The 26,537-nt window shown below is 42.6% G+C and overlaps 1 protein-coding gene across 10 annotated transcripts in view; it reads left to right on the top strand.

The window, feature by feature from the left end:
• Positions 1-26,537, top strand: part of AGAP1 (ArfGAP with GTPase domain, ankyrin repeat and PH domain 1) — a 321,395-nt gene that overhangs the window by 256,582 nt on the left and 38,276 nt on the right. For 5 of the 10 annotated variants that reach the window (XM_054277881.1, XM_054277884.1, XM_054277886.1 and 2 more), the window contains 3 exons: positions 12,144-12,221; positions 21,706-21,860; positions 23,955-24,045. In XM_054277881.1, the coding sequence (XP_054133856.1) occupies positions 12,144-12,221; positions 21,706-21,860; positions 23,955-24,045 (324 nt within the window). The remainder of the gene's footprint in view (positions 1-12,143; positions 12,222-21,705; positions 21,861-23,954; positions 24,046-26,537) is intronic. The other 5 variants (XM_054277889.1, XM_054277883.1, XM_054277890.1 and 2 more) reach the window with 1 other exon arrangement.

Genomic DNA, 26,537 nt, shown 5'->3' with positions numbered 1-26,537 from the left:
CTGCAGCATAACAGCCTTGACAGCAAGGTGGGGTTTGCAGCTCTCACTGATATTACACTGCAGTATTGCAGCCTTGACAGCTGTGGGTGATGCTGCAGCTCAGCTTTGGCCATCAGGAAGAATCCATGGAGGATCTGGAGCCTCCTGAGATCTCTGATGCCTCCCTGGTGTTGATGGTTTCATCTCTGTGCTGCAGGAGCGGGGCTGCTCTCCCCAGCTGCACCTTCCTGCTTTTACAGGATACTCCTCATCCCAGCCATGCTCTGCCTGCCCCACCACCCCCAAAACTAAAACAAAACCCTCTGGGTGCATTGGTCTGGGGCTCAGCCTGGGTGCAATGCCAGCATTCAGCCCCTCCCCACAGCGTGGCTCTGTTGTCAGCAGGGCCTGATCACTTGGCTGCTCCATCTGAGCTGGAGCTGTGTGGAGATTAACTGGTGTCTGTCCAACCATTTGTCACACAAATAACAGTGCCAGTGGAGTGAAATCCTATAAATCATTTTTTTCCAGGATTGAAAGCTTTTATCAGTTGTGTCACTTCCATTATTCAATAAGTGATCAGTAACAGGCGCTGTGGTTGAGCCAGTCAGTGGTGAACAGCTCAGAGCTGTGGCTTGGGAGGGAGCCTGGGACACCAGCAGCTGATGTAAATTCAGGATTTCATATTTCTCTTTAATATCTCTCTGAGTTGGTACTCAGGATTCTGCTGGAAAGGTGAAAGGCACCACGACTTTGGCACAAATCTCTTAATTCATGGTTTGGTCCCTTGAGGTGTTTGTGTGGGCCCTGCCTAATGTTCAAAACATCCAAATAGCAAATCCCATCCTCCTTTTCTCAGCTTCATTCCAGAGCTAACCACAGCAGCTCCCGAGGGATTTCCAGCAACCACAGCTTTTGGGAAAAAAGTCAAATTTACAAAAGTCAAATCACAGGGATGACAACCTTCATGTAAGAGCAGCCACAGCCCTGAGCTGGATGGATTTGTGCAAAGTTGTGGGCAGATGCTGGGGAGTAGCAAGCCACAAACATCTTCAACCTAATGATTTTTACATTTTTCATTGGTATTGTGCAAATTAACACCAAATCTGAGGAGCCCACCCAAGGCAGCCATAGGTGGTAGCAACTCCTGTGGGGGAAGCCCTTGGAAATGCAGGCTGTGGAGAGGAGACAAAATGTTGTCTCTGCCCTTGGAAAGAATTTTTCTGTTCCCATGGGGTGTCTCAGTACTGAATTTCTCCCTAGGAAGAGAGCTGGGTTAAGACTCTTCCCCAAAGAGATGGAGACCTGTGCAGTAAGCATTGCTTGGAAAGATCAACTGGAAGTTTGTAAACTCCTTGTGAGAGTTCCATGCTGCTTTGTCCCATTTGAGTTGGCTGTTTAACTGTGCAGGCTCTGAGGAGGAGTTCTAAAATGCAAATTAATAGATTTAGCCTAAAGTGGTTGGGTTTGGAAGGGAGCTCAAAGCCCATCCAGTGCCACCCCTGCCATGGCAGGGACACCTTCCACTGTCCCAGGCTGCTCCAAGCCCCAGCCTAGCCTTGAGCACTGCAGGGATCCAGGGACAGCCACAGCTTCTGTGGGCACCCTGTGCCAGGGCCTGCCCACCCTCACAGGGAGCAATTCCTTCCCAATATGCCAATTTCCCTCTGTTTTAAGCATTCTCCCATGTCCTGTCCAGTTTCCTGCTGACACAGCCGAGCCTGTGGGTGCTGTGGGTGCAGTCCTGGGTAGGAGCTTCTGCCAAACTCAGAGTTCCAGTGAACCCTCCATGCTCAGCTTGTCCTCCTCATACTGAAGGGCCCAACATCTGCAGGTCTGTGGTTTCCAGTTCAGCCAAGGCAAGGGACTGGGAGTCTCCTGCTCTGTCAGTGCAGGGTGATGTGGAAGCTCAGGCACAAAGAGAGATGGTCACAAAGGTCTTTTCCAGCCTAAATCATTCCCCTGTCTTTGCATGATCCTTCAGGTTTATAGAGAAATAATCATCACAGGTGGCTGAGCACTTTGTGGGGGAAGTGAGCACAGGGAATCTCTCCAAGCTGGATTTTTCCAATGAAGAATCCCCGCTCTCACAGAAGTTGCACCACAAGCAGGGTGGCCATGCTGAACAATTAACAAGGGTGACATGCTGAACAATTAACACCCAACTCTGGCAGGTTGGCTCCTGATCATTTTCACATATGTGCAAAGTCACAAAGGACTCATTTTTATGTTAGATATACACAAATTTGAGGGTTGTGTGTTGGTTGTTCCTCAGTTTTCATTTACCTGTGGCACTCACATTCTCTGATAAAAATCCCTTGACCCAGCATTTTTCTCCTGGGAAGCTGAGAAGCCTCAGAGAAAAGGAAAACAATTCTTCTCTCATTTGCTTCTCCTGTGCTGTGCTCATGTGGAATATGTTTGGAGATTGTTTACCCACAGGTGATTGTTCCATTGGGTTCTGCTGTGAGTTGTTTTGGCTCTTTGGCCAGTCAGGGCCAAGCTGTGTCAGACTCTGGACAGAGTCAGGAGTTTTCATCATTACCTTTTTAATATTTATTATTATATATTATTATTTATATTTATTAATTTTTGTTATTATTAGCATTCAGTAAGTATCTTTTCTCTATTCTTTGGTATAGTTAGTATAGTATTCTTTAATATAATATAGTATTATAAACTAATAAATTATCCTTCCTGCCTTTGTCAGGGCATTCCCTGCAAATCCAATATTTACCTTGTGTGAAGTTCCCTTCTGCAGTAGGGTGGATGATGTGGATTAAAGGTGAGCAAAGTGGGAGGTGGTAATGATAATTCTGATTTCTGTTCAGTAGTTCACATTTCAGGGTGAGTCAGAGCTGGAATATCAAAGCGACACTGATGCCTAACCTGGGCATTGGGAAAATCAAATTCTTCATCACTTGAATCTACAAAAGATCTCCAGGAAATGAGAGCTGGAAGAATTCCATAAACATTGGTGCTCAGTCTTGGCTTGCTTTCTGTAAGACACCTTGGCAGGAGTTCCCTGGATTCTCCCCCCAAATTCTGCTTCCTCTTCAGCCTTTTTTCTTCATCTCCTTCAAGTGCATTGAGAGGGCTTTAGTGAAGGTGCATTTTTTTTTTTTTTTGTTCCAGAACTGTTCTTGGGCTGGGTGACCCTTCCAGCCAGAGCCATTCCATGCCAGGAGGGCTCTCCAAACCCAGGTGGTTTTTGTAGCACTCACATTCTCTGAAAAAATTCTTTTGCCCAAAATTTTTCTCCTAAAAAGCTAAAAAGCCTCAAAAAAATTCTTACCTCATTTACTTCTCCCCTGTTTTACTCATAAAAAACATATTTAAAAATGGTTTACCCACAAGTCATTATTTAATTAAATTCTAATGTGAGTTGTTTTAACTCTTTAACCAATCAAAACCAAACTGTGTCAAGACTCTAAGAAGAGTCACGAGTTTTCATGATTAACTTTTTAACATTAAATACATATCCTTTCTTTATTCTTTGATATAATATTCTATAATGTAATATAATATGATATGATATAATGTAATATGATATAATATGATATTATATAATATATAATATAATATATCATAATATAATATAATATAGCATAATATAATATATTATAATATAATGTAATATATCATAAAATAATAAATTAATCTTCTAAAAACATAAAATCAAATCCATCATTCCTGCCTTGTTGGAACATTCCCCACAAATCCAGCGGGTTTTGGTGTCCCATCCAGCAGGGTTTGCTGTCACAGGTGCCACTCGTGCCAGGTGTGGTGTCCCTGGGTGTCCCCTTTGATCCCGGGGTGCCCCAAGGCAGAGCTGGCAGGGGCAGCTCCCCCACCGTGTCTGGTTTCCAGTGCCACCCCAGTGCTGGTGTCACCTGAGCTCCCATGATCCTGGTGACAAGCATGACACTGACCCCAGGATCAGGGCAACTGGGGAGAAATGTGAATATCCTTGAGATTCCAGAGGCTCCAGTGTCTTACAGGGTAGTGGTGGGAGTCACCACCCCTGGAAGTGCTCAAAAAATGAATATTTGTGGCACTTTGCTGTTGGGCTTTGTGACATTTGGTCGAGACTTGATAATCTTGGAAGTCTTTTCCAACCTTTGTGATTCTGTGAAATCTAGCTGAGTAGCCAAAAAAAAAAAAGTAGTAATTTAGTACAACAAAAAAAAAGTATAGTAGAAGTTAATATTTAGGGTGAAGGCTCAGATGTAATGGCACAAACTGCTCTGTTGGAAATTAAAAATAAGCCAAGGTACACTGTACACTCCTGGATAGCTGTGTTAATTAATGCCTGATGATTGCATGTTACTCCAGTCGTATTTCCAGTTGTAAAATACATGAGAAAAGCAATGGAATGGAGTCAGAAGCTCTGCTTGCTCACAGCTTCACTCACCTGGAGTAAATTTTTTTAATATATTTAAATTATTTTTATATATTTAAATTAATACAGATTCCTCTCAATAAAAATATTAAAATGCATTTAAGACAGGTTTTCAATAAGCACCTTTTGGGGAGGGGGTGTTTTACATTTGAATTACTAGAGTGGGGCACCTGGGCTTTACAGAAAACTGTCATGTAGCATTAAAAGTGAAAGGAAAAAAAATCAGTTATGATCTTGACAAATCCCATTTTGTCAGGGAAATATTTTCGTTTCCTCTGCAGGAAAATCTCTTATGGTCGTTTTGTGGGTTGGTTTGGTTTTTTTTTAGTCCAGATGTGTACAAAAAAGCAGTGAAATTCCCTTAATTCCATAATAGCTCAGCTGGCCTGGTGAAGTCACCCCAAACTGGAGGAGCTTCCCCTGGGAATGGGAGGCTGGAATGCTCCAGAGCTGGAGCTGGGGCTCTGCTGATCACAGCCAAGCCATCCCAGCCCTGCCACATAGCAGCACTCAGAGTCATTAAATAATTATACCTTTGATTAGCTGCTTTAACTGTTCATTGCCTTTGAAATATGATAGTATAATTTAAAGCTTTTATTAAGAGACAATTTTTCTAGGTGGTTGAAAAGGATTTTTTTGTGTGTGTGTGTAGAAAAGAGCCATAATTTTCTGCTTCAGATAATGAAAAACTGAGAAAAATGTTTCCAATTACCATTTCCTTTTTGTCAATTGGAACCTTGTATGTTTGTAGTGCATTGGAAAGGCACCGAAATCATTTAGTGGCTCCTTTACCTACTGCAGAAGTTTGGGTGGAGAAATATTGCAAGAGAAGGGGGAAAAAAAAAAGAACTAAAAAGAATTTTTTAGAAATGTTTAATTAAAGTAACTTTTTTCCCCTGTCACCAGCAGAAGTATGAATGTGTTTTCATTTTTTTCCCCCTTCATTTGAAATGTTCAAAGCTGAGGAGAAGGCAAACGTAATTAACTATTCATGTGATTTGAAGTATTGCTTTTAGAGTGTTTGCTGGGTTTGAAATAGAGCATGGGAAAGGATTTCAGTGGCAGAGGAAAGAGTTGGGGTTTTTTGTACCACACAGTTTGAGTTGTATTTGGGGAAATTTCTGTAACTCAGCACTTTTATTAATTTACTTCACACCAGATTATTTTTTCTGAGTGTTCTGGAGTCTGGGCATAGTAAGAACTGTTGCCATATGAAATATCTTCTGTCTCCCCTTTTTTTTTGTCTTTTGGGATGTGCATCTTGATAATCCCTCCTGATCCAAACAGAAACGTTGGGAAACTTCAGAATCACATTCAGGTGTTTCAAGATGGTTCATTGTGGAAATCTGGTTGAATAAATAGAAAAATAGTGAATTTTATAAGTATAAAAATATTTTGCTAATATAATAGTATTTAAAATGATATTTATAATAATATTTATGATAATATTTAAAATAATATTTATGATATATTTATAATAATATTTATAATGATATTTATGATAATATTTTAAAATAGGGGTTGAAACCAGATCTTTAGGGGTCTTCAAGGTCCCATCCAACCCAAAGCGTTTCATTTGTGTAAGATCCATGCACTTTGTGGCATTTTTTCATTTTAAATGCAGTATTGGACAGATCTTGAAGGGCAATATATCCAGTTCATTTTACTTAGACATTCATATTTATGTATAGATCTAGATTAGATAGGTCTGAGGTTTGTTTTGGTGGTTTTTTAACCCTTTTTGAGGAATTTTTGTTATTCCTGCTTTCACATAGGGTAAGACAATGTCCAGCCCCTTCACAGCCACAGAGACAGATTTGCATGCAAATTTGCACCTGAGAATTTGCAAATTGGGATGATCTGAGGATGTCCTGAGCTGCCTCTCAGTGAGATCATTTCAATCCTCTGGCCACACAGTGGGGTCTGGTTGGACAAGCTGCTCCCCCAGAAGAGAGGAGACTCCCCAGCCTGCCCTGATGGAACCACACGTGGGGCAGGAAAACTCCAGGAAGAGCAGGAGAAAGGATGAAGTTCATCCCTAAATATTCAGCTTTGCCTCCATCCTCCTGTCAGAAATCCATTTTGCTGGGCAGGTGTTACCTGGAGCAGCTGCCCTGTGCTGTGGGAGGTGGATTCTCCTCATTGCCATTCCCCAGTGTGGAATTGCAGTGCTGGGGTGCCTGGCTGGTTTTATTCCTGGCACTGGGCACTGGGAGGATGCTGTGGGAAGCAGCTGACACTGCAGCCCCCTTCCCCCAGCCTGGGTGCAGAGATCCTATTATTTCTGATAATTGATGCTGAGGGCTGTGGCGTGCCTCATTTAATCAGCCCTGCTCAGCACGCTCCAGGGATGTAACTCATGGAATTCCTCCTCCACCATGGCTGCCCAGGCTCGGACACACAGCCCAGCAGCTTTTCATCAGCTGGCTGAGGACTGCTTGTCTGATCTGTCACAGCCACACCAGAGGTGACATTAGCACATCTGGAATGCCTGGCTGCAGCACTGGAGTGAGGTGTCTGTGCATGTGAGCACTCTGCCAGGAATAAAAGTGTGTTTCTGCTTGTCAAAATGGGAAAAGAGCTGAATTGGAGCAGGTTGGAAGGGGTTAATGCAGGGTTTTGTTGACTGTAGCATCCTGAGCATCCTTAGAGAACTTCCCAGGTAACAAACAGATGTGTCCTCAGATGAGACCTGGGTTTAAATTTAAACCCTTCCTACAAACCCCTCCTGCTTTTGGGAACAATGCCAGGGGATGGTGGTGGGAACGGGGAATTGGGGGAATCAAAAAATCAGAGGGTTTTAGGAATGCTACAAAAGGCAGGCCTCAGAGTCAGCAGAAGTGCGATTAGAGTTAAGCAGTAGCCTTAAATTTGGCAGCAGAAAAATTATGTAAAAATTAGAAAAGTAAGGACAGAGAAAACAATGATCTGTGTACTAATGCTTGGCTAGAATACCTCCCTAAGCTACAGAAAAGTTTATGTACCAAGATATTAGGAAGTTCTAAGCTTAATAATGGAGCTCTGTGCATTGTATTTTAATGCTTACAAGCAGGTATTATATTCAAAATAAGCGATATTGTTTGACTGAAGGTATGTGTGCTTACAGTGGTTGGATAGAACTACTGTCAATATGCTTTTGCTTTCTGTGATTGGTCAAAAACTTTTAAAGTAAGTTATAACTTGAAATTCTTTGTCTGCTGGTGGGGCTGTGAGCTGCTGGCATCTTCCCATTGCCATAACCATGGAATGAGATTGATGCTGGAAGATAAACAGCTCAAGGAACATTCCTAGCAGTCCCGTCCCATTTGTGGTTTATACAGAGATCCCAGGCAGTGATATTGGAGCAGGTTGGAAAGGGTTAACGCAGGGGTTTGTTAGCTGTAGCATCCTGAGCATCCTTAGGGAACTTCCCAGGTAACAAACAGATGTGTCCTCAGATCACACCTGGGTTTAAACCCTTGCCACAAACCCCTCCTGCCTTTGGGAGCAATGCCAGGGGATGGTGGTGGCACTAAACACATTTAGTGCAGAACCTGGCTAATCAAAACTGGCCAGGACAAGCAGGTGCATTAGCAGAGGATAAACAGCAGCCCCATTACAGAAGGCAAACACAGAAATTCTGGCTGCTCACAGCTGTAAAGTTATGTCCTGAGGAAATACAGAGAGGTGGTAATTGGGAGTGATTAAGTTTAATTGATTCCCAGTTCCTCCATATCTTTTCAAAAGGCTGTCCTGGACCTTGGTTTCCTCCTTCCTGTTCCAACATAGCTCTTCTCCCCCCGATGTGCAGGTGTAAAAGCTTTTCTACACCCATGGGGGTAGTTCAGCTCCCAGGGGGCACTCAAGCACCAGCCAAGGGCTGATCTGTCCCCACATCCTGCTGGGTGTCCTGCCCCAGCTGCAGCTGCTGCCACCCCCCCTGCCAGGGACAAGGACAGTTCCTGCTCTGAAAGGTGCCCAGGGCAGTGCTGCAGGCACCATGCCTGGAGGGTTCAGGATGGGGGTAAATGGGGCACTTTGGGGTGTGGCGCAGTGGCCATGCAGGTGTTGGCTTCGGTGTTGGGCTTGGTCTGCATGGGGCAGCCACAGCTCCCCTGCATCCTCAATATCCAGGGCCAGTGCTGTTTCTCACTCAGGAAAAGTCAAATTAAATGCTGGGAGGTTGTTAGCTTCATTCCAGATGTTTGAGGTTTGAGAAGGTTTGCCTGGTTGGGGTTTTTTCCTGGAATCTTTAGTTAGAAACACTTCTTGGTGGCATTTTTGGAGGAAAACGCACTTCCAGAAATTAATTCAAAAATCAATCTAAATTCAAAAATCAATCTTAATTAAAATCTTTAAAAATTAAAGATTTTTTTTTTACATTTTTAATTTGAGTTTTTCTGTTAGATAATGAAGTATTTCCTACAGCATTTTATTGATGACCAGTTGGAGTTTCTTTGATTAAGCATATATATATAAAAATATACATATTTTATATATATATATATGGATAGATAGATAGATAGATAGATAGATAGATATGAGATAGATGGATAAATATATCATATATTGGTTTCCAACCCCAATCATATATATATATATATATGAAATATATATATTTCAGTTATATATATATATATGAAATATATCAAAATCTATATTGTATATAATATATATAGAAAATATATATTTTCTGTATATGTATAATAAAAGAAATTATTTGGATAATAGATATATAGATATATATCTATAGAGATAGGTAGCTATATATAGTATGGTTTATATAGATATAGGGATAGATAGATATAATATTTTTATATATATTTATATATAAAATATACTGGTTTGCAACTCAAATCATATATATATATATAATATAGAAAATAGATTTGAATAATAGATATGGATATGTATATATATAGATTATATGGATTATATAGATATAGGGATATAGACATAGCTATAGATATATGAGATAGATAGATAGATAGATCATATATTGGTTTCCAACACCAATCATATATATATATATGAAATATATATTTCAATAATATATATATGAAAAATATCCAAGTCTATATTCTATATCATATATATAGAAAATACATATCTTCTATATATATGATATAGAAAATTATTTGGATAATAGATAGATAGATAGATAGATAGATAGATAGATAGATAGATAGAGATATATAGATATAGATATATCTTTTTATATATTTATTTATAAAATATACTGGTTTCCAACCCCAACCTCAATCATATATATTATATAAAAATCGATTTGGCTAATAGACATAGATATGTACATATATATAGATTATATGGATGATATAGATATAGAGATAGGTATAGATATAGATTAGATATAGATAGATAGATAGATAGATAGATAGATAGATAGATATAGATAAAATATAGATTATATAGATATAGGGATAGATGCAGATATAAATATAGATTAGAGATACTGATATAGATTCAGATAGATATAGATATAGATATAGATATAGATATAGATATAGATATAGATATCTCTGGAGCTGGCAACAGAGCTTTTGTTGGCTTTCCTTTGGGGCCCAGGAAGTGAAGGCAGAGCAGACAAACTGAATATCCTGGGAGATGATTCCAAGACAACGCAGGCAGCTAATGGGCTGCAGGGCCTGTTGCAGCCTGGCTGTGGCTAACAGCAGTGTGTCATTCCAGAGGCAGCAGGCTGGGATGGCTCTGCTCTCCTGGCACATCAATCACTCTGCAGAGCCTTTGCTTGGCAGTGTCCAAAGCATCACTGAATCCTTAAAGGCACCTGGAGGAAGCAGGCAGGAGCTCAGTGGATGCCAGAGGATGCATGTGGATGTGTCAGCACCTCAGCATCTCGGTGGGAAAAGTCCATTTGTTGAAAGGGAAGGGAAAGGCTGACACTTAACACATTAAAATGGATTATTTCATCAATAGGTTAATAGAAAAGCAGGCTGCAGGATCACTCCTGCACACAAAACGTGCCATTAAAGTGTGAAAAATGGGAAAGGCTCTGGGAAAGGGACTCTGTGCACTGGAGACCATCTTCCCTTTCAGAGGGGTGCCAAACCTCGATTTTGCCTATTTATATGTAAATGCTTCAGAGGAAAAACAAGTTTTCTGCAGGGCAATTGTGCCTCTCTAGTGCAGAGACTTCTTAAACAGGTGTTTAAATGAAAGATCTTCCAGCTTGAAGGATGCACCCGATGGAAGCACTTTCAGATTTGGTGATGTCACTGAGAATGTGTCCTCCTCTTCAGCATGGAGCATTGAAACCTGCAGATTTATTCAAATCATACCTGGCTTAACAGTCAGGGGGTTCAGGCAGCGCTCTTCCAGCTTTAATTCTTCAGCTGAAAATGGAGCTTTCTGTTAAAGCCTGGGATGACTTTGTGTCCTGTTCCTTCTCCCTGTCAGCAGCTGTCTGGTCTGAGCTCCCCGAGGCACTACAGAAATTCCCCCATAAATATTAAAGGAAATTTTTTAAAATTATTGTATCCTGGAACTGGCTGTGCTGTGGGGTGTGGATGACATCCTAAAGGGTGAGGGACATCTGTGGTGGGAGGTAGAAGGGTCTGAGGTCCCTTAGGAGATTTCTTGAGTCCAACCACCAGCTCATCACTGCTAAACCCTGTCCCACATCCAAATGCCATTTACACACTTCCAGACAGGGCAATTCAAGCACTTCCCTCTTCCAGTGGCTCTCAGGTATCCTGGTCTACTCAGATGTTTCATCTGGTTCCTGTGTGAGGAAACCCAGCCTAACTTAAAGATTCTAAAGAGGGTGACAATGTGCTGTCCCTAATGAGCCTGGGAGCAGGGTGCTTTTGAGCCAGATTTTCTGTTCATTGTGAAGCAGCAGCTCAGAGGATCTCAAAGTTTGGGTCAATTCTAATAAAACAAGGATGCTGCTATTCTATGTAAAAAAATAGGCTTTTTTTTCCCTCCTTTCCAAATAAACACTCTGATTTTGCAGTGGGGGAGAATTTTTGGAGCAGCCTAGCATAGTGGAAAGTATTCCTGCCCATGGCAGGGGGTGGAACAGGATGGGCTTTGAGGTCCCTTCCAACCCAAACCATTCTGGGATTTATTTTATGGTTCTGCTTCCTCTGAGCTCAGTGCTACAAAGGACATTTGCTGGGATGAGGGTTTAAGGTCATTACATCATCACCTCTGTTTCCAAAGGTGGTGATGTAAAAAGGAGGTTTAAGGGTGAACTCCAGGCACCAAGTGATCCCCACAGGCTTTTGGAGGAAAAGGAGCTCTTGTCTGGCTGTGTTTTGTCATGAAGTAAATCACATTTTACAGTAGCTGTTTTGTCCAGTCCTGTATCTTCTGCACAAACACTTCCTGCCTTTTTTTTTCTTTTTTGCCTTTTTTTCTTTTTTTTTTTTTTGACTTCTACTGGTCTGTTTTTGTCTATTCCAATAGCAGATCCATTTAATCTTGTCAAATCGTGTCATGTTGTGGTGAGTGAAAGAAGAATCACTCTGAATATGAGGTTTTCCACACTAGCCATGGATTGCAGGGGCTGAGTGGTCCTTGTGTGCATTTTCTGTGTGTAGCTCTTCACGTGTGAACAGGCTCGTGCTTGGATTTTACTTCACATGCTTTTTGATGTTTCTTTTCTCCCCTTTTTCATTGAAAAAACAAAAAAAAAAAAAAATTTTTTTCTTCCTTCCCCTTCTTTTTTTCTTTATTTTTATTCTCTTTTTTATTATTATTTTTTTTTCTCTCTTCCCCTCCTGCTCTCTGGACGCAGCCAAACGCAAAGCTTGGAAACTAAACCGTGTTGGTAGCCTGCGAAATATTTACAGCAGCAGCAGCACCAACACCGAAGGTAACAACCCCACCTGTCCCAGCCAAACACCTCCTCTCTCCCCCCCTTTTTTTAACCCACCTCTGCAGAATTTCACCCTCCCTGCCCCTCTCCCTGTGCCCCTGGAGATGAGATTTGCCCCAAGCATGCGTGTTTGTTTCCACCCTGTGTTTGCAGAGTCATTCCACTTGGTCTTTTCATCTTTCTCTTCGTGCCTTTTGTTTTGCCATTCATGTTCCTTTCAGCTTACTTAAATTTTGACCTTTCCCTCTAGTCGTGGAGTGGTGATGTTTAAATTACTTCAGGAACCCATTTTCTCCTTTTATTTATTTTTTTTTAAGAGATACATATATATATATATTTTCCCTTTCTCCATGTGGGCACTCAATGTAATATTTCCCAAGTTATTACGGTTTTTAAAAGTGTTAGTATCAGGTGTAATGATCTGTAGCCAAATACAATAGTGTGCCATGACATTTAAGTAACAATCTTAATTTGTTTTGTGCAAGCCTTCTCCATAATGCTCTTTGCAGCTCTAATCCAGAGGCGAGACAGTGCCGGGTCATTTGCATGTGCTACTCTTGCTTGTAAATTCTGGATATTGTTGTATTTCTAAAGGTCACCCAGTGCCAAAGTTCACAAATTGACTTACATTGCTGGTTTTTTCCCCCACCCAAGGCACCAGTCATGCCTTCTGTATAATAGCACAAGGAATTTTATGTATTTATTTCCCCCCCCCTCCCCTCTCCACCTTCAAACAACACAATTACAAACTTCCTTTTTTTTTAATATATATATATATTTTTTTTTTTTATTATTATTACAAATGTCAAAGGTCAGAACAACTCGCAAACCAAGCAAGGAGGAGGGGAGGGGGAGGAAAAAACCCCACCAGCAGCATCTCCAGCAGCATGGAAGAGGGATGGTGGAAGGAACAGGGAATGCAAAATAGGTCACAACTCAGTAATCTCGCTATAAGGGAGGGGGATTTTTTTTTTCTCTTCACTTAAGTGCGAACCAAATGGGTCAAGTAATCGCCAGCTCATGCCCTAACACTAATTGACTTATTTTGGAATGATTAGAACTGTAATATTTTTCTTAATGTCACTGTTTTCTGGGCTGTTGATTTTAGTGATTGCCAAGCGGTGGCATTAAATCTCTTGTAAATTTTAAATTGCATGCTATTTCTGTAAACAAGTCCCTCTGTTCACATCCTGATCATTAACCTTTGGTGATTTATATCACCAGCCTCTTTTTGCACAATTACAGCCCAGGCTGCTGCTGGGGGCCTGGCTCTCCCTGCCAAAGTGTGCACAGGAAACAAAAGTGGGGTTTTATTCCAGCTTGTTAAGGCGGCTTTTTTTTTTTTTAACTATAATTTTATTTCATTTCTCAGCCCAAGTGTAAAATCATTGCTTTTCAGAGCTGCTAAACTGGCTGGTTTGATCCTTTCATTGTCTTTTCAAATAAATATGAAAAGACAGAGAGTGACTGTCAGATATTCATAAGTCTTGGGGTTGTCTTTTTTCCACAAAGACACTTTAATAATTTTCAATTTTCTACTTGCTGTTTATACCTCCCAACCCTATTTTTCCTCTGATCAGGTGTGTTTGTTGCTACAGGTTTAGTGCTTGAGAAGCTTGTGAGTTTTTATTTACCTGTTCATAAACTGCAGCAGAGGAACAAATATCTGGAATTCCCTTGTGTTTTACAGATCAAGGTTTTGTAGGGCCTGTCTAATTTGAGGAAATTTTATCTTACTGAGCAAACTGAGTACTGAAGGCACCTTGGTATGGAAACACAGTCGTGCTGGCCATGGCCCAGAAAGTTTTGAGACACAACATCAAAATGAAATTGTAAAATTGGGCAAATGTATCATTTTTTGGATGTTTTATCCCCCCCCAAAAGCTGGAGGTTCAATGTTCTCAGCTGTGAGCTGGTACTGTGAGAGAGCTGGAATGGTGAGACATGCAAATGTGGAGTTAATGAGCATTGTAAGTATTAAAAACCACATGTTTGGATAATTATGCCTTCAAAAAAGAGAACGATGATGGGAAATGACAGTCCAGAATAACAAATCTGCTTTGCTCCTTGGCACACGCTTGCTCAGTGCCACTCACACCTATCCACACACCAAAAAAAAAATTCCCTCAGCTTCAGCCCTGGTTTGGAAAGCTCTCCAATCATTTTTAGCTCCCTGCTGGTGTTTTTAGGTGCCCTGCCAGGTGGGCAGAGCTCAGCTGGGGCTGGGGGAAGCTGCAGCCCAGGTGCTGCTCTGGGTAGCTGATGGTGGTTTTTGTGCTACCTAAAGGCCAGACAGAATTAAGGGAATAAAAAGCAGTTTTATTTCTTGAAGGGCCTTCAGGAGCTACAGCCAAAAAATGGACAAAGGTTTTCATACTTTTATAAGTTTGGGCCATTTGCATATTGGGGGTTAATCTCTCAATTACAGCTGCAGGTAATGAAATCATTTACCCCAAGTTTGTTTTCCCAGCTCACTTTTGTTTACATCTCTCAGGGTGTCCTTGATTCCCAGGCCTGGAGAGGAATTGTGTCTGACCAAAATGGGAAAGCAGTAGAGAACACTTTATATGGAGTTCAGAGTTATACACTAAAGAGTTGCAGGATTACAGTTACAGGAAAAAGAGAAGAGCTGAAATCGTAAGGCCTCAATAATCCCCTGCATGGGGGGACTCTGTGCTTGGGCTTCCCCATCAGAGGGGCTGCTCACTCCTGGCTGTTTCACAGCAAAAATAAGGTTTGGGTGGGATTTTCCCCAGCTGTGGGATCCCAGCTGAAGGACTCAGCCTTCTGAGGGTGTTACAGAGTCACTGAGGTTGGAAAGGCCCTCCCAGCCCATCGAGCCCGGCTGTGCCTGATGCCCACCTTGTCCCCAGCCCAGAGCACTGAGGGCCACCTCCAGCTGTTCCTTGGACACCTCCAGGGATGGGCACTGCACTCCAATCCCTGAGCACCCTTTCCATGCAGAAATTCCTGCTGCTGTCCACCCTGAGCCTGCCCTGGCCAGCCTTGGCCATTCCCTCCCCTCCTGTCCCTGTTCCCTGGAGCACAGCCCAACCCCTGCCTTGCCCAAGAATTGCAGAGTTACCTCCTCCATCAGATCTCTCTCATTACAAGAAATCTCACTTTCATTCATGTTAGAGTTTGCCTGAACAGTTTAGCTGTCAGATTTTGGGTGCTTTTCCATAGGAAGCCAAATGAGAGAGTCCCACGTGCTCCCTGTTGCAGGCAGCCAGGCTTGAAGCAATCCTTTGCTTCTTTAGGGGGAAAAATAGGTAGTATTGTATAAATAACAGTGAGTGTATAATAACATATACTAGTATACAGCATATAATAGTATATTATATAAATAGCAGTGAGTATATAATATTATATACTAGTACACAGTATGTAATAGTATATTATATCAATAGCAGTGAGTATATAATATTACATACTAGTACACAGTATATAATGGTATATTATATCAATAGCAGTGAATATATAATATTATATACTAGTATGCAGTATGTAATAGCATATTATATAAATAGCAGTGAGTATATAGTATTATATACTAGTATACATTATATAATAGTATATTATATAAATAGCAGTGAGTATATAGTATTATATACTAGTATACACTATATAGTAGTGTATTATATAAATAGCAGTGAGCATATAATATTATATACTAGTATACAGCATATAATAGTATATTATATGAATAGCAGTGAGTATATAATATTATATACTAGTATATAGCATATAATAGTATATTATATAAATAGCAGTGAGTATAAATAGCAGAGTATACAATATTTATATAGTATATAAATAACAGGGAGTATATAATATTTATATAGTATATAAATAGCAGTGAGTATATAATATTATATAATAGTATACAGTATATAATAGCATATTATATAAATAGCAGTGAGTATATAATATTTATATAGTATATAAATAGCAGTGAGTTCTAATTCAAACAAACCCCACTCTGGTTTTAAGGGTACCTTGCACCTGTTATCATGGGTGCATTATTATTATTATTAAAATACAGAATAATTTCTGTAGTATTTCTGTAGTATCATTAAAATACAGGATAGTTTCTCCTGTACCAACAGATTTCAGGCCAGGTTGGACAGGGCTTGGAGCATCCTGGGATATAGTGGAAGGTGTCCCATGACAGAGGGTGGAGCTGGATGAGCTTTATGGTCTCTTCCAGCTCAAACCATTCTGTGATTCTATGATTTTGCAGCACAGCAGGAAGGATTATCTTCAAAGAACTAAAAACCTGTACTCTGTGTGGATAAAGTTATTAAATCCTGATTTTCCCCCTCCTTACTGTTGCATGATTTTGGTTGGATTTGCTGAGCACTGAGGGAAAACCTTTTTGTTTGGGTACTCAAGCATCTTGGCAGCCCCAAGCTACCTTTGGTTTTAAAGTCATGCTGTTGCTGCCATGCAGGAAGTTACATGTAAACTGGATTTTTTATTTTTTTTTCTGTCTAAGCTGAATTTTTAAAAATTTTTCAACTTGGGTTGTCTTGGCATCCAAATAAAACATCGAGCCCAAGAGGGAGAGGGCTTCAGTGCCTTCAGCCTTTCCCCACCACTCAGAGAAATGTGCTATAAACCAGAATAAAACTCTTCCAGTGGAACACAACCTTTACCAAGAACTGTGGGTAAGTGACAGCAGAGCTGCCTTGTCCTGATGGGGTTGATTTTCAAAACTAATTAGATTTAGACACTGGGTTTGGAAAGGGGAAAGAAGTATTAGCATAGCCATGCCCAGTGGGACATGGCACAAATATTTCCTTAATTGAGGCTGCTAATAAACATACTTATCTGCCAAGTGAGGGGGGTGATTCTCACTGAGTGGCAAAGGTGACTGACCCAACACACGTGGGACATAAATAACACAATTGTTGTAAACAAATTGTGCTTGTAAACAACTCCTGTTGCTTCCCAGAGCACCCCAGCAGCTCTTCCCTCCTCCTTTTGAAATGGTGAAGGGTTGTGGTGCTTGAGCAGAAGAGATTTTCAGGAGAGATGAAAAAGGAGCTGAAATAGGTGTGGGTGTTACTCGAGGCAGGCTTGGCTGGGATTCAGGCTGCAACCTCAGCTCTTGAAGGTGCTTCAGGAGCATTTGAAACACACCCACGAGGGGTTCTGGTGCTGCACTTGACTTCTTCTTGCTGGGAAGTGTTTCCTGTGTGAGTGGCACCACCCTCCAGATGTGCATGATGAGTGCTGTTAATTAGCAGCAGCACCAGCATGCTCTGCTGTCAGACAGCTGTGCTGGGCAGAGATACAAGTGCACAGCCTGGTGGGCCTGGAAGCCTGAAAATCCAGTCTTATTCTGGCAAAATACTCATAAATGCTTCTTAGATATACCTTCGTATGTATTTATTTAAAGGGCAGCTTTCAGGATGGGTGTGATTCCTGCGCAGCAGAAAGGAGCCCTTGCCTTGCTGAAAGGTTGGACCAGGTGATCCTTGAGGTCCCTCCCAACCTGATCTCCTAGGATTTTGTGACTTGGAATTGTGCCCCTCACTGGTGCAAGGTGTTATTTATGCAGTTCTTAATAGTGAGAGTAAAATAGGAGGGGAGTGGGGATGGAGACCAAGTGATTTGTGCACATTATTCAGAGCCACTCCTGAGACACCAGGAGGTGGGAGTGCTCCTGGACATGTGTTTTCCCTGCATTCCACAGACTAAAAATGGAGTTCTCTGGAACAAGTTATGGACTAATTGTATCCTGTGGTAATTTTCAGAGTTTCTAAACCTGATCCCAGTCCCACATCACAAACACGTGGCATGGGGAAGGCAGGGGGGCCATGCCCTGCACATTTGTTTTTCCTTCCACAATCCCTTTCTCCTGAGAAATTGTATCTCTCTGTTTTCCAGAAGTGGGTGGGCTGTGGCAGTGCCTGGGTTTTTGGCAGAGCAAAATAAATTGTGAACTTGGGTGTGAAAAGATGATGGTGAGAAGTGTCCCTGGAACCCCAGAATGATTTGATTTGCAAGGGACCTTAAAGCCCATCCCATTCCACCCCTGTTAGGAGCAGGGACACCTCCCACCATCCCAGGCTGCTCCAAGCCCTGTCCAGCCTGGCCTGGAACATTTCCAAGGATGGAGCAGCCACATCTGGGCACCCTAAAATTCACTGATTCCATGTGGGCTTCCACTAAAAGAAAAAACCCCTTGTGCTTTTCCCTCCATATCATCACAATCTCACAGTTTTGGCTCATTTCCCACCCCAGCCACTTTTCTCTCTTCAAAAAAACAGGCAAAACAAACAACAACAGCATTTTAGACATCTCCTGTTGATAATAACTTCCAAATGGAAGTCAGTGGCAGCTGGTTCTTCACACTTTAACCCTTCCTCTGCTGCCCTTCCAGGAAATAATTGATGACTGATTGGCCCATTAACCTTTTTTTCTTTAAAAAAAAAAAAAAGTTTGACAGCCTGGACTTGTGTAATGAGGAGGGATTCCTGGTGAAATCAGGCTGATGGCTGAGTTGCTTGCCCCTGAGGATGCAAAATTAGCCCCGTGGGACCTCGTCTGCATAGAAACTGGACACAATTAGTGTAATATCCGGTGTTATTAATGTAGTTTGGAGTAATTGGGCAGGTTGATTTCGACAGGTTGATGGTGCTAAAATACTATTATAGTGGACCTTTCCATGAATAACTGTTAAACATGGAAAACTGTTTAATAAAATTTTGTGATTGGGCTCACAGGGATTTAAATAGCACAAGCTATAATTTGGCTGAAGAGTAAAAAGTGAACAACTTCATCCTCCTGCCTGGATTTTCCTGTTCCTGTGTGCTGTGCTTAAGGACATACAGGAACAGGTTTGTTCCTTGTCTTCTGAAGGAATTGCCCTGGGGCTGATGTAGAGCAGGCTCTGCTGCTTTGTTTCACATTTGAGCTTGGGGGGGGAAATATATTGGTGTGATTAAGTAGAAAAAATTAAGGAGGATGCCTTCAACCAGCACAGCTTTTTGGGGAGTAAATCTGAAGCTTCAGTGGATATGGAATCATGGAATTATTAAGGTTAGAAAAGACCTACAAGATCATCAAGTGCAGCAGTTAATCCAGCACTGCCATGTTCACCACTAATCCATGTCCCCAAGTGTCACATTTACAAATTTTTTAAAGACTCCAAACCTCCCTGGGCAGCCCCTTCAATCCCTGACCCCCCTTTCCATGGGGAAATTCCTGCTGTGCCCACCCTGAGCCTGCCCTGGCCCTGCCTGAGGCCGTTCCCTCTGCTCCTGAGCCTGTCCCCCCAGCTGTCCCCTCCTGTCAGGAGCTGTGCAGAGCCACAAGGGTCCCCTGAGCCTCCTTTGCTCCAGGCTGAGCCCCTGCCCAGCTCCCTCAGCCCCTCCTGGGGCTCCAGACCCTTCCCAGCTCTGTTTTCTTCTCTGGACCTCAAAATGTCCTTCCAGCCCCACCTGAAAAGGTGCAGCAGCTCACCTGGGCTTATTTCTCCTGGGCAAATCAGCTCCAAGTGTGTGATCAGCATCATTAAAGAGGAGATCAGAGGAGTCAGTGGTGCTGCAGAGACCTTAACTGCTGTGTTCTCCTCCTGTGTTGTGCACAGGGCTGGATGTGACTTCGTTTTTTGTGGAGTAGTTCCTCTTGGATCTTCCTCAGGAAACCCTGAAAGCTCTGCTTGATAAACGAGCCTTTGGCCATGATTAATTCATGGCATTTTGGGTAATGTCTCTACCTGTTTGTCTGGAACAGTGTGCTGCTAAAGTGGAACACTTGTGCATCATTCATCTTTGAGCCAGGTGAATGACATGGAGCTGTGCCAGGGGATGTTTAGGTTGGATTTTAGGAAAAGGTTCTTCCCCCAGAGGATGCTGGGCGCTGCCCAGGCTTTACAGGGTTTGGTCACAGCCCCAGGGCTGCCAGAGCTCCAGGAATGTTTGGACACCACTCCCAGGGATGGACAGGGTGAGATTGTTAGGGGTCTGATCCTTCTGGATCCCTTCCAACTCTGGACATCCCATGATTTCTTTTCCCACTTACCCCATGCACCGTTTTCCAGTAAATTAACTGGACCCTCAGGTACCTCCCTGCACCTGCAAATGACATTCAGCTCTGTGTTTATCCCCACCTGGAGGTGCCAAGTCACCTCCTGCTGCCTTTGAGGCATCCTTACAGCATGACATGGAGCTTATCCAAGAACAGCCCTTGTCCCCAGTTTGGGAGCAGAGCTGCCAGCAGTGCTGTCCTTAACTCTGCTGCTGGATTCGTCCCTGATCTTTGCATGTTTATGGATGATGAGGGAACACAGTAGTGCCATGGCTCTGAATATATAATCAGTCATTATCAGACACAATGTTCTTTCTGAAGCTCGTTAGGGCTGATGTTCACCAGAATTTTGTGCTCTATTATTCTTTTCCTTTCATGCTTCGTGCCAGCCTGCCCCAATTGCACTTTACTGTGTTTCAGATTCCTTGATTTTTTTTAATTTGGCATTGGTGTCCCATGTGTAGGTGGGGTGTGTGTCCATTTATTTCAGTGCTGCTAGTATTTCCATGTGCTGCTCCTCTGGCCTGAATACTTGTCCTCCTCCTCCAGCAGCCCTAAGGATATTTCACTGACCCTCTCTCCTGGCTTCTCAGATCATTTTCTCATCTCCCATGTCAGATGTGGATGTTGAATAGGTTGAACTGATTTTAATCCTGTATTATAGCCCAGTAATTATTATTATTATCCCAGTATTTATGCTGTAGAAGAGAAAATGTCCACATCTGCTTTAATATATCTGTGCTTGTAAAAACTGCTTGAAAGAGGAGGGTAAATTGTTACATTTTCTGTATTGTCAGCTCTTTGTGGTCCATTCATCTTTTATTTTGTGGCACCCTTTGATTTTTACATTATGCAGCTTTTAGCACCTCAGGTTTAAATCTGAATGATGCTTGTTGGCCACTTTATGTTTGATTAAGGCACAGACTCGATTCCAAGCTCACAAACACAGGCACTGAGTATTTACCCAAACCACTGCTTTACCTGCACAGCATTTGGACAGAAAAGAGGGGATCCTGGTTGTTTCCTGGTGCACTGTGCAGGGCAGGGCCCACACCTGCACTTACAGGATTTGCACAATCCCAGAATGGTTTGGATTGGAAGGGACCTTCAAAATTATCCAGTGCCACCCTTGCTATGGGCAGGGACACCTTCCACCACTGTCCCAGGTTGATGCAAACCCTGTCCAGCCTGGCCTTGGGCACTGCCAGGGGTCCAGGGGCAGCCACAGCTGCTCTGGGCGCCCTGTGCCAGGGCCTGCCCACCCTCACAGGGGAGAATTTGTCCCCAGTATCTCATCCAAATCTACCCTCCTTCAGCTTAAAACCATTGAGTAATACAAGTTCTTACCAACCAAGATTGTTCTTTTCACTGTCCTTAACTTAATCTTTTCTTCCTATTGCATTTATTTTTTTCTTTTTTCTTTTTTTTTTTTTTTTCCCAGAGCAAGAAGAGAACTTTGAGTTTATCATTGTCTCTCTCACGGGCCAGACTTGGCACTTTGAAGCAACCACCTACGAAGAGAGGGACGCGTGGGTCCAAGCCATAGAGAGCCAGATCCTGGCCAGTTTACAGTCCTGTGAGAGCAGCAAGAACAAGGTATGGGGCACAGAGCAGTGCTGGCAATGGATCAGGGGATCATTAGGATGACAGCAAATTCTGGATTTTAAGCCCTTATCCCCCAAACTGTGTGTGCTCCCCCCACAGCTGAGCAGGGTCAGAGCTCTCTGAACGTGGCCTGGGAGGAGCAGCTTTCCCCCTTGGAGTGCTTTCCTCTGGTGACAGAAGGAATCTGCTCACCTTTCCTGTCAAAACAAATGTTTAAAATCTGAGAAGTCTTCAGCCAACACTCATTTTGGGAGAACTTGTGTGTCTTGAGGGCAATTGTCTGTAAACACTTCAGAGGAGAGAGCAAGGTGCTGAGTGGTGATTGAAGGACAGAAATGGCCAATGATTGTTGATCATTTCAGTCCAGAACTGTAGATCCTTTAATATTGCCCACCTAACAGTTGTCTTTCATGATTTTATACTGCAAGGGAGACTCATTTTTAAATGAATGGCTGCCTTCATTGCCCTGGTGTGACAGACTGGATCAAACACCAGTAATTACCATCATCATAACACAATTTACTTCCCATTTTGTGTTTAAAAATGGGTTTTTTCCAACATATATTCCTGAGATGGAGGAAAATCACAGCTTACATGTTTCTTGCTTAGCATGGGTTCACACATTCTGAAATGAATGTGTGTTATGAGAGCACAGAAGGGGAAGTTTGTACATTAACACCTGCCTAAAAAGATGAATACAAAAGGATAGAGAGTGGCTGGGCAATGGCTCAGAGAGGTTTTTCTCACTGGGTTCCCAAAGCATGTCAGAAGAACTGGCTGGAACAGCAAAGAGCAGTTGGGTAGACAGGTTTAGCAGGTGTCCCATGGAAGTTGTGTTTCCAGGTGGACATCCACAAGTCCTACTTGGTGTCTTGGTTTGAAAAGACAGGTGTCTGCTCAGGAAGGCAGGAGCCTCCCTTGAAATAGAAAATGTGAACCCCCTTCCCCCAAATTGTTGTAATTTTGAAATTAAGGGGCTCTCAGGCAAAGATATGGGAGCAGGGATAACAGTTCTTTATTAGGGAAGGAAAAAATAAACCAAACCAAAGCAGTAATACAAAACAACAGTGACAGAGTGAGAATATGGCCTGACTCCCTGTGTGTCAGAGTGTTGGTAGCAGTCCCATTAAAGGGTGGCTGCAGTCCTCCTGCAGAGACAGGTGTGGTTCTGCTGAAGCAGGGATCCTGTAGAAGAGTGGAGTTTTCCTCTGAAGATCCAGTGGTGGTGTGGATTGTTCTGGTCTTCCTCTGGGAATCCAGTGGGAAAGGGCCGCTCCTCTGGGAATCCAGTGGGAAAGGTGCTGTGGTGTTCCAACTGTCAGATTATATCCAGGAAGGAATGCTTGGCTCCTCCCCCTGGGCGCAGCTTCTCCCAATGGGATGATGTAATTCTATCAGCCATGCAGTGACACTCAATGGCCCACGAACACAAGATATTTCCCTGAGGCAGGACTGGTCTGTGGGACAGATAAAGAAAACTGCCCCATTAAGAGGAGAGAACTGCCCCAGCTCTAACAGATACAGAATAGAATTCACACCCCCAGGCACATCTTGCATTTCCAGCCTAAGCCAGTTGGCTAGAGCTAATCTGCCTGTACATCAGGAGAGTCTGCTCCCAGCAGAGGTCATGGGCAGGTCATCGTGGGGAGCATTTAAAGGGGAGCCACTGGGTGAAATCTGACCTTTGGATGATGAAAAAGTTCCAGCCCCTTCTGCAAACCATCCCTTAGTCTTCATTAGCACGAGCACACACATCAATAAAAGAAATTGATCTTGCAAAATAATATTCTTGTCTCATTTATCTCAAGAAGCAAGCCTACAGTGTGGCTGCTGCTCTTGGGGAGAGAAGGGGTCATTCCCAAGCTCCATTTCCCTCTGTTAGAATCCAGGCTGGGGACCCCAAAAGTCTGGGAGGTGCCAAAGGAGCACTGTTCCTTGAGGGGCAAATCAAGACTTGAGGTTCCTTGACTGTATTAATTTGACCTTGGTCTGGGCTGTGGGGTTGGCTGCTCGTTCAGCTGACAGTGGTGTCGTGGGGGTTATTTTGGGTTCCTGCTGCTCACTGGTGTCTCTGGCTCCCCGCAGTCGCGCCTGACCAGCCAGAACGAGGCCATGGCCCTGCAGTCCATCAGGAACATCAGAGGCAACTCCCACTGCGTGGACTGCGAGGCACAGAGTGAGTACAGCACCTGACTGCACCTCTGACCCCTTCCCCTTGGCCACCAGGCCCTGGCAACACCCAGCCCTGCCTCCCTGGGGGGATACCAGCTCTCTGTTTCTCTGGGTCTGGACTGAAGGCACTCGAGACAGTAATTCCTGCTTGGACTCAGGTGTTTATTATTTCTTATCAGTAAAAGTCTCACAACCATGAGTTCAGCAGCTTTTCATCAGAAGGCACAAAATGGCCAACAATCTCTTGTTACAAGGTCTTTTGAAGCTAAACTATTCAATTAGGAATTTACACTTAGATTTCCCCTTTTAACCCAATAACTGATCCCAAGATGCCACCCAAACCCATGGAGAAGGAGGAAGAAGCAGCATGAAGAAGAAACCCAGGATGACACCCTGTGCCCTCCATCTTGCTTCCATCCACAACATACTAAAAATCCCAAAAACCTCAATTTCTCACCAAGTCATACACCTACACTGCTTTCTACAATCTACTTCACATTTTTGTGGATAATAGTCTATCTAGTCTATCTTCCAATCTTTAGGAAACTTTCTCCATGAATGAGGGTCAAAGTCAGTGCTCCCCTGGGGGTCAGGGCACCCCAGAGCGCACAGAGAAATATTCCCAGTGCCCTGGGTTTCCACAGCTCCCTGCTGTGGCATCCCCTCCCTTGTTTGCACATCTCTGCTTCGTGAAGGATTTGCTTAACCAGACTTGTTTGAACTTAATTTATGCTCAATATCTGCCGCATCAAGCACATCCTGATTTTTCCCCCTCGTTCTTTCACATTGAATGTCAGCATTTCTGTACTTCCCTTCAAAGAAAAGGCAGAAAGTTTGCTGTTTGACACCAGTCCCTTCCATTTCCCTCCTGTTTTGTGTGGTGAGAGCACACGTGCCATGGTAATATTTTCAAAGAGGTAGAGCTTGATTGCTGCTTTTTTGGTTTGGTTTTTCAGGCTTGCTTGTCAGAAGAAACCAAAGTCATTGCTCATTATATCTGGATACTAGAAAACTGATTTTGGATTTTTTTTTCCTTCCCCTTTGTGTTTCTTTCCCCGTTTTTTTTTTTTTTTTATTTTTTGAAACATATGCTTAGTGTTCAGAAGAGTGTTCTCAGGAATACTTTGAGCTGTGCTTCACCTCACTAACCCCGACTGAGGCCATTATTCTGGTGCTCTTTAGTTCCAGGGGTTTGCAACAAAGCCACAGAAAGGAAGTTCTCCTGCTCTAAAGCAATTAGTTGTAGGAGCTAAAGGACTGAGAACTTGTGCATTTTTATTTCTTTGATATTTGGAAGTCAGAACTTTCCTTGCGATTTTGACACATGCTTAAAATGGAAAAATATTCGCTTACTTTTCTTCAGGTGTGATTTTCAGTTTTAAAGATTGGCTGCTCGGGATTCTGACTCCTGGTCTCAGCCATTCTGACCCCCCAGTGTAAAAAGAACATTTGTACACAAGTGCAGGTGCTTTTGCACCAATAATTTGGTCCCTGCTTTCACTCTAAGTGATCCTGCATGAGCTAAACCAGGGAAAAGCTTGGTTTGAGTGGTGTTTTAGCACCTGGAGCCCAAAGCAAGTCTTATTTATTGGTGTGCTTTCACAGTGACCTGGCAGCCATTGAGATTTCCCCCAGAGCTCTGATGCAGCTGAGGAGGAAAAAGGCAGGAAGGGTGTGTGCTGTGGGTGAGGAGGGGGTCTGGGAGTGACCTGCATGGATATTTAGCTCATTCATGGATATTTAGCTCATTTGAAGTACTCACTGCTGCCTCTGAGCAGCCCATGGGGGGAGTGGTGCTGGGTCCTGCTCCACTGGGGGTGGCATTTTCCTAGCCTTGATAACTAGATATTTATTTATAAAATACACAAATATATATATTTTTTTTTTAATGGGAGGTTATATATCCATAAGATGCAATCCCTTCAGTGCAGACAGCTTTCACGCCCAACATCCTTCTGATCCACCTCAGCCCTACCCACACTCCACACTCCTAGCCTTGCTAACTGCATATTTACATATAAAATATACAAACATATTATTTTTTTTTTTTTTATGGGAGGCTATATTATGTATCTGTAAGATGCAATCCCTTCAGTGCAGACAACTTTCACACCCACACCATCGTTCTGATCCACCTCAGCCCTACCCAGGCTCCACACTTCTAGCCTTGCTAACTAGATATTTATTTATAAAATATACAATTATATTTTTATATATATTTATGGGAGGTTATATTATGTATCTATAAGATACAATCCCTTCAGTGCAGACAACTTCTACAACATCCTTCTGATCCACCTCAGCCCTGTCCAAACTCCACACTCCTACCCTTGCTAACTAGATACTTATTTATTAAATATACAAACATATTCTATTATTTATATATATATATTTATGGGAGGTTATATTATGTATCTATAAGATGCAGTTTCTTCAGTGCAGACAACTTCCACACCCAAAATATCCTTCTGATCCACCTCAGCCCTACCCAGACTC

Source organism: Melozone crissalis, unplaced genomic scaffold (genome assembly GCF_028551555.1).
Source record: "Melozone crissalis strain CALT ecotype California unplaced genomic scaffold, PUWL_Pcris_2 ptg000023l_1, whole genome shotgun sequence".
Taxonomy (NCBI): Eukaryota; Metazoa; Chordata; class Aves; order Passeriformes; family Passerellidae; genus Melozone; species Melozone crissalis.
The sequence above is the reverse complement of the archived record's forward strand: the minus strand, read 5'-3'. Positions and strand labels throughout refer to the sequence as shown.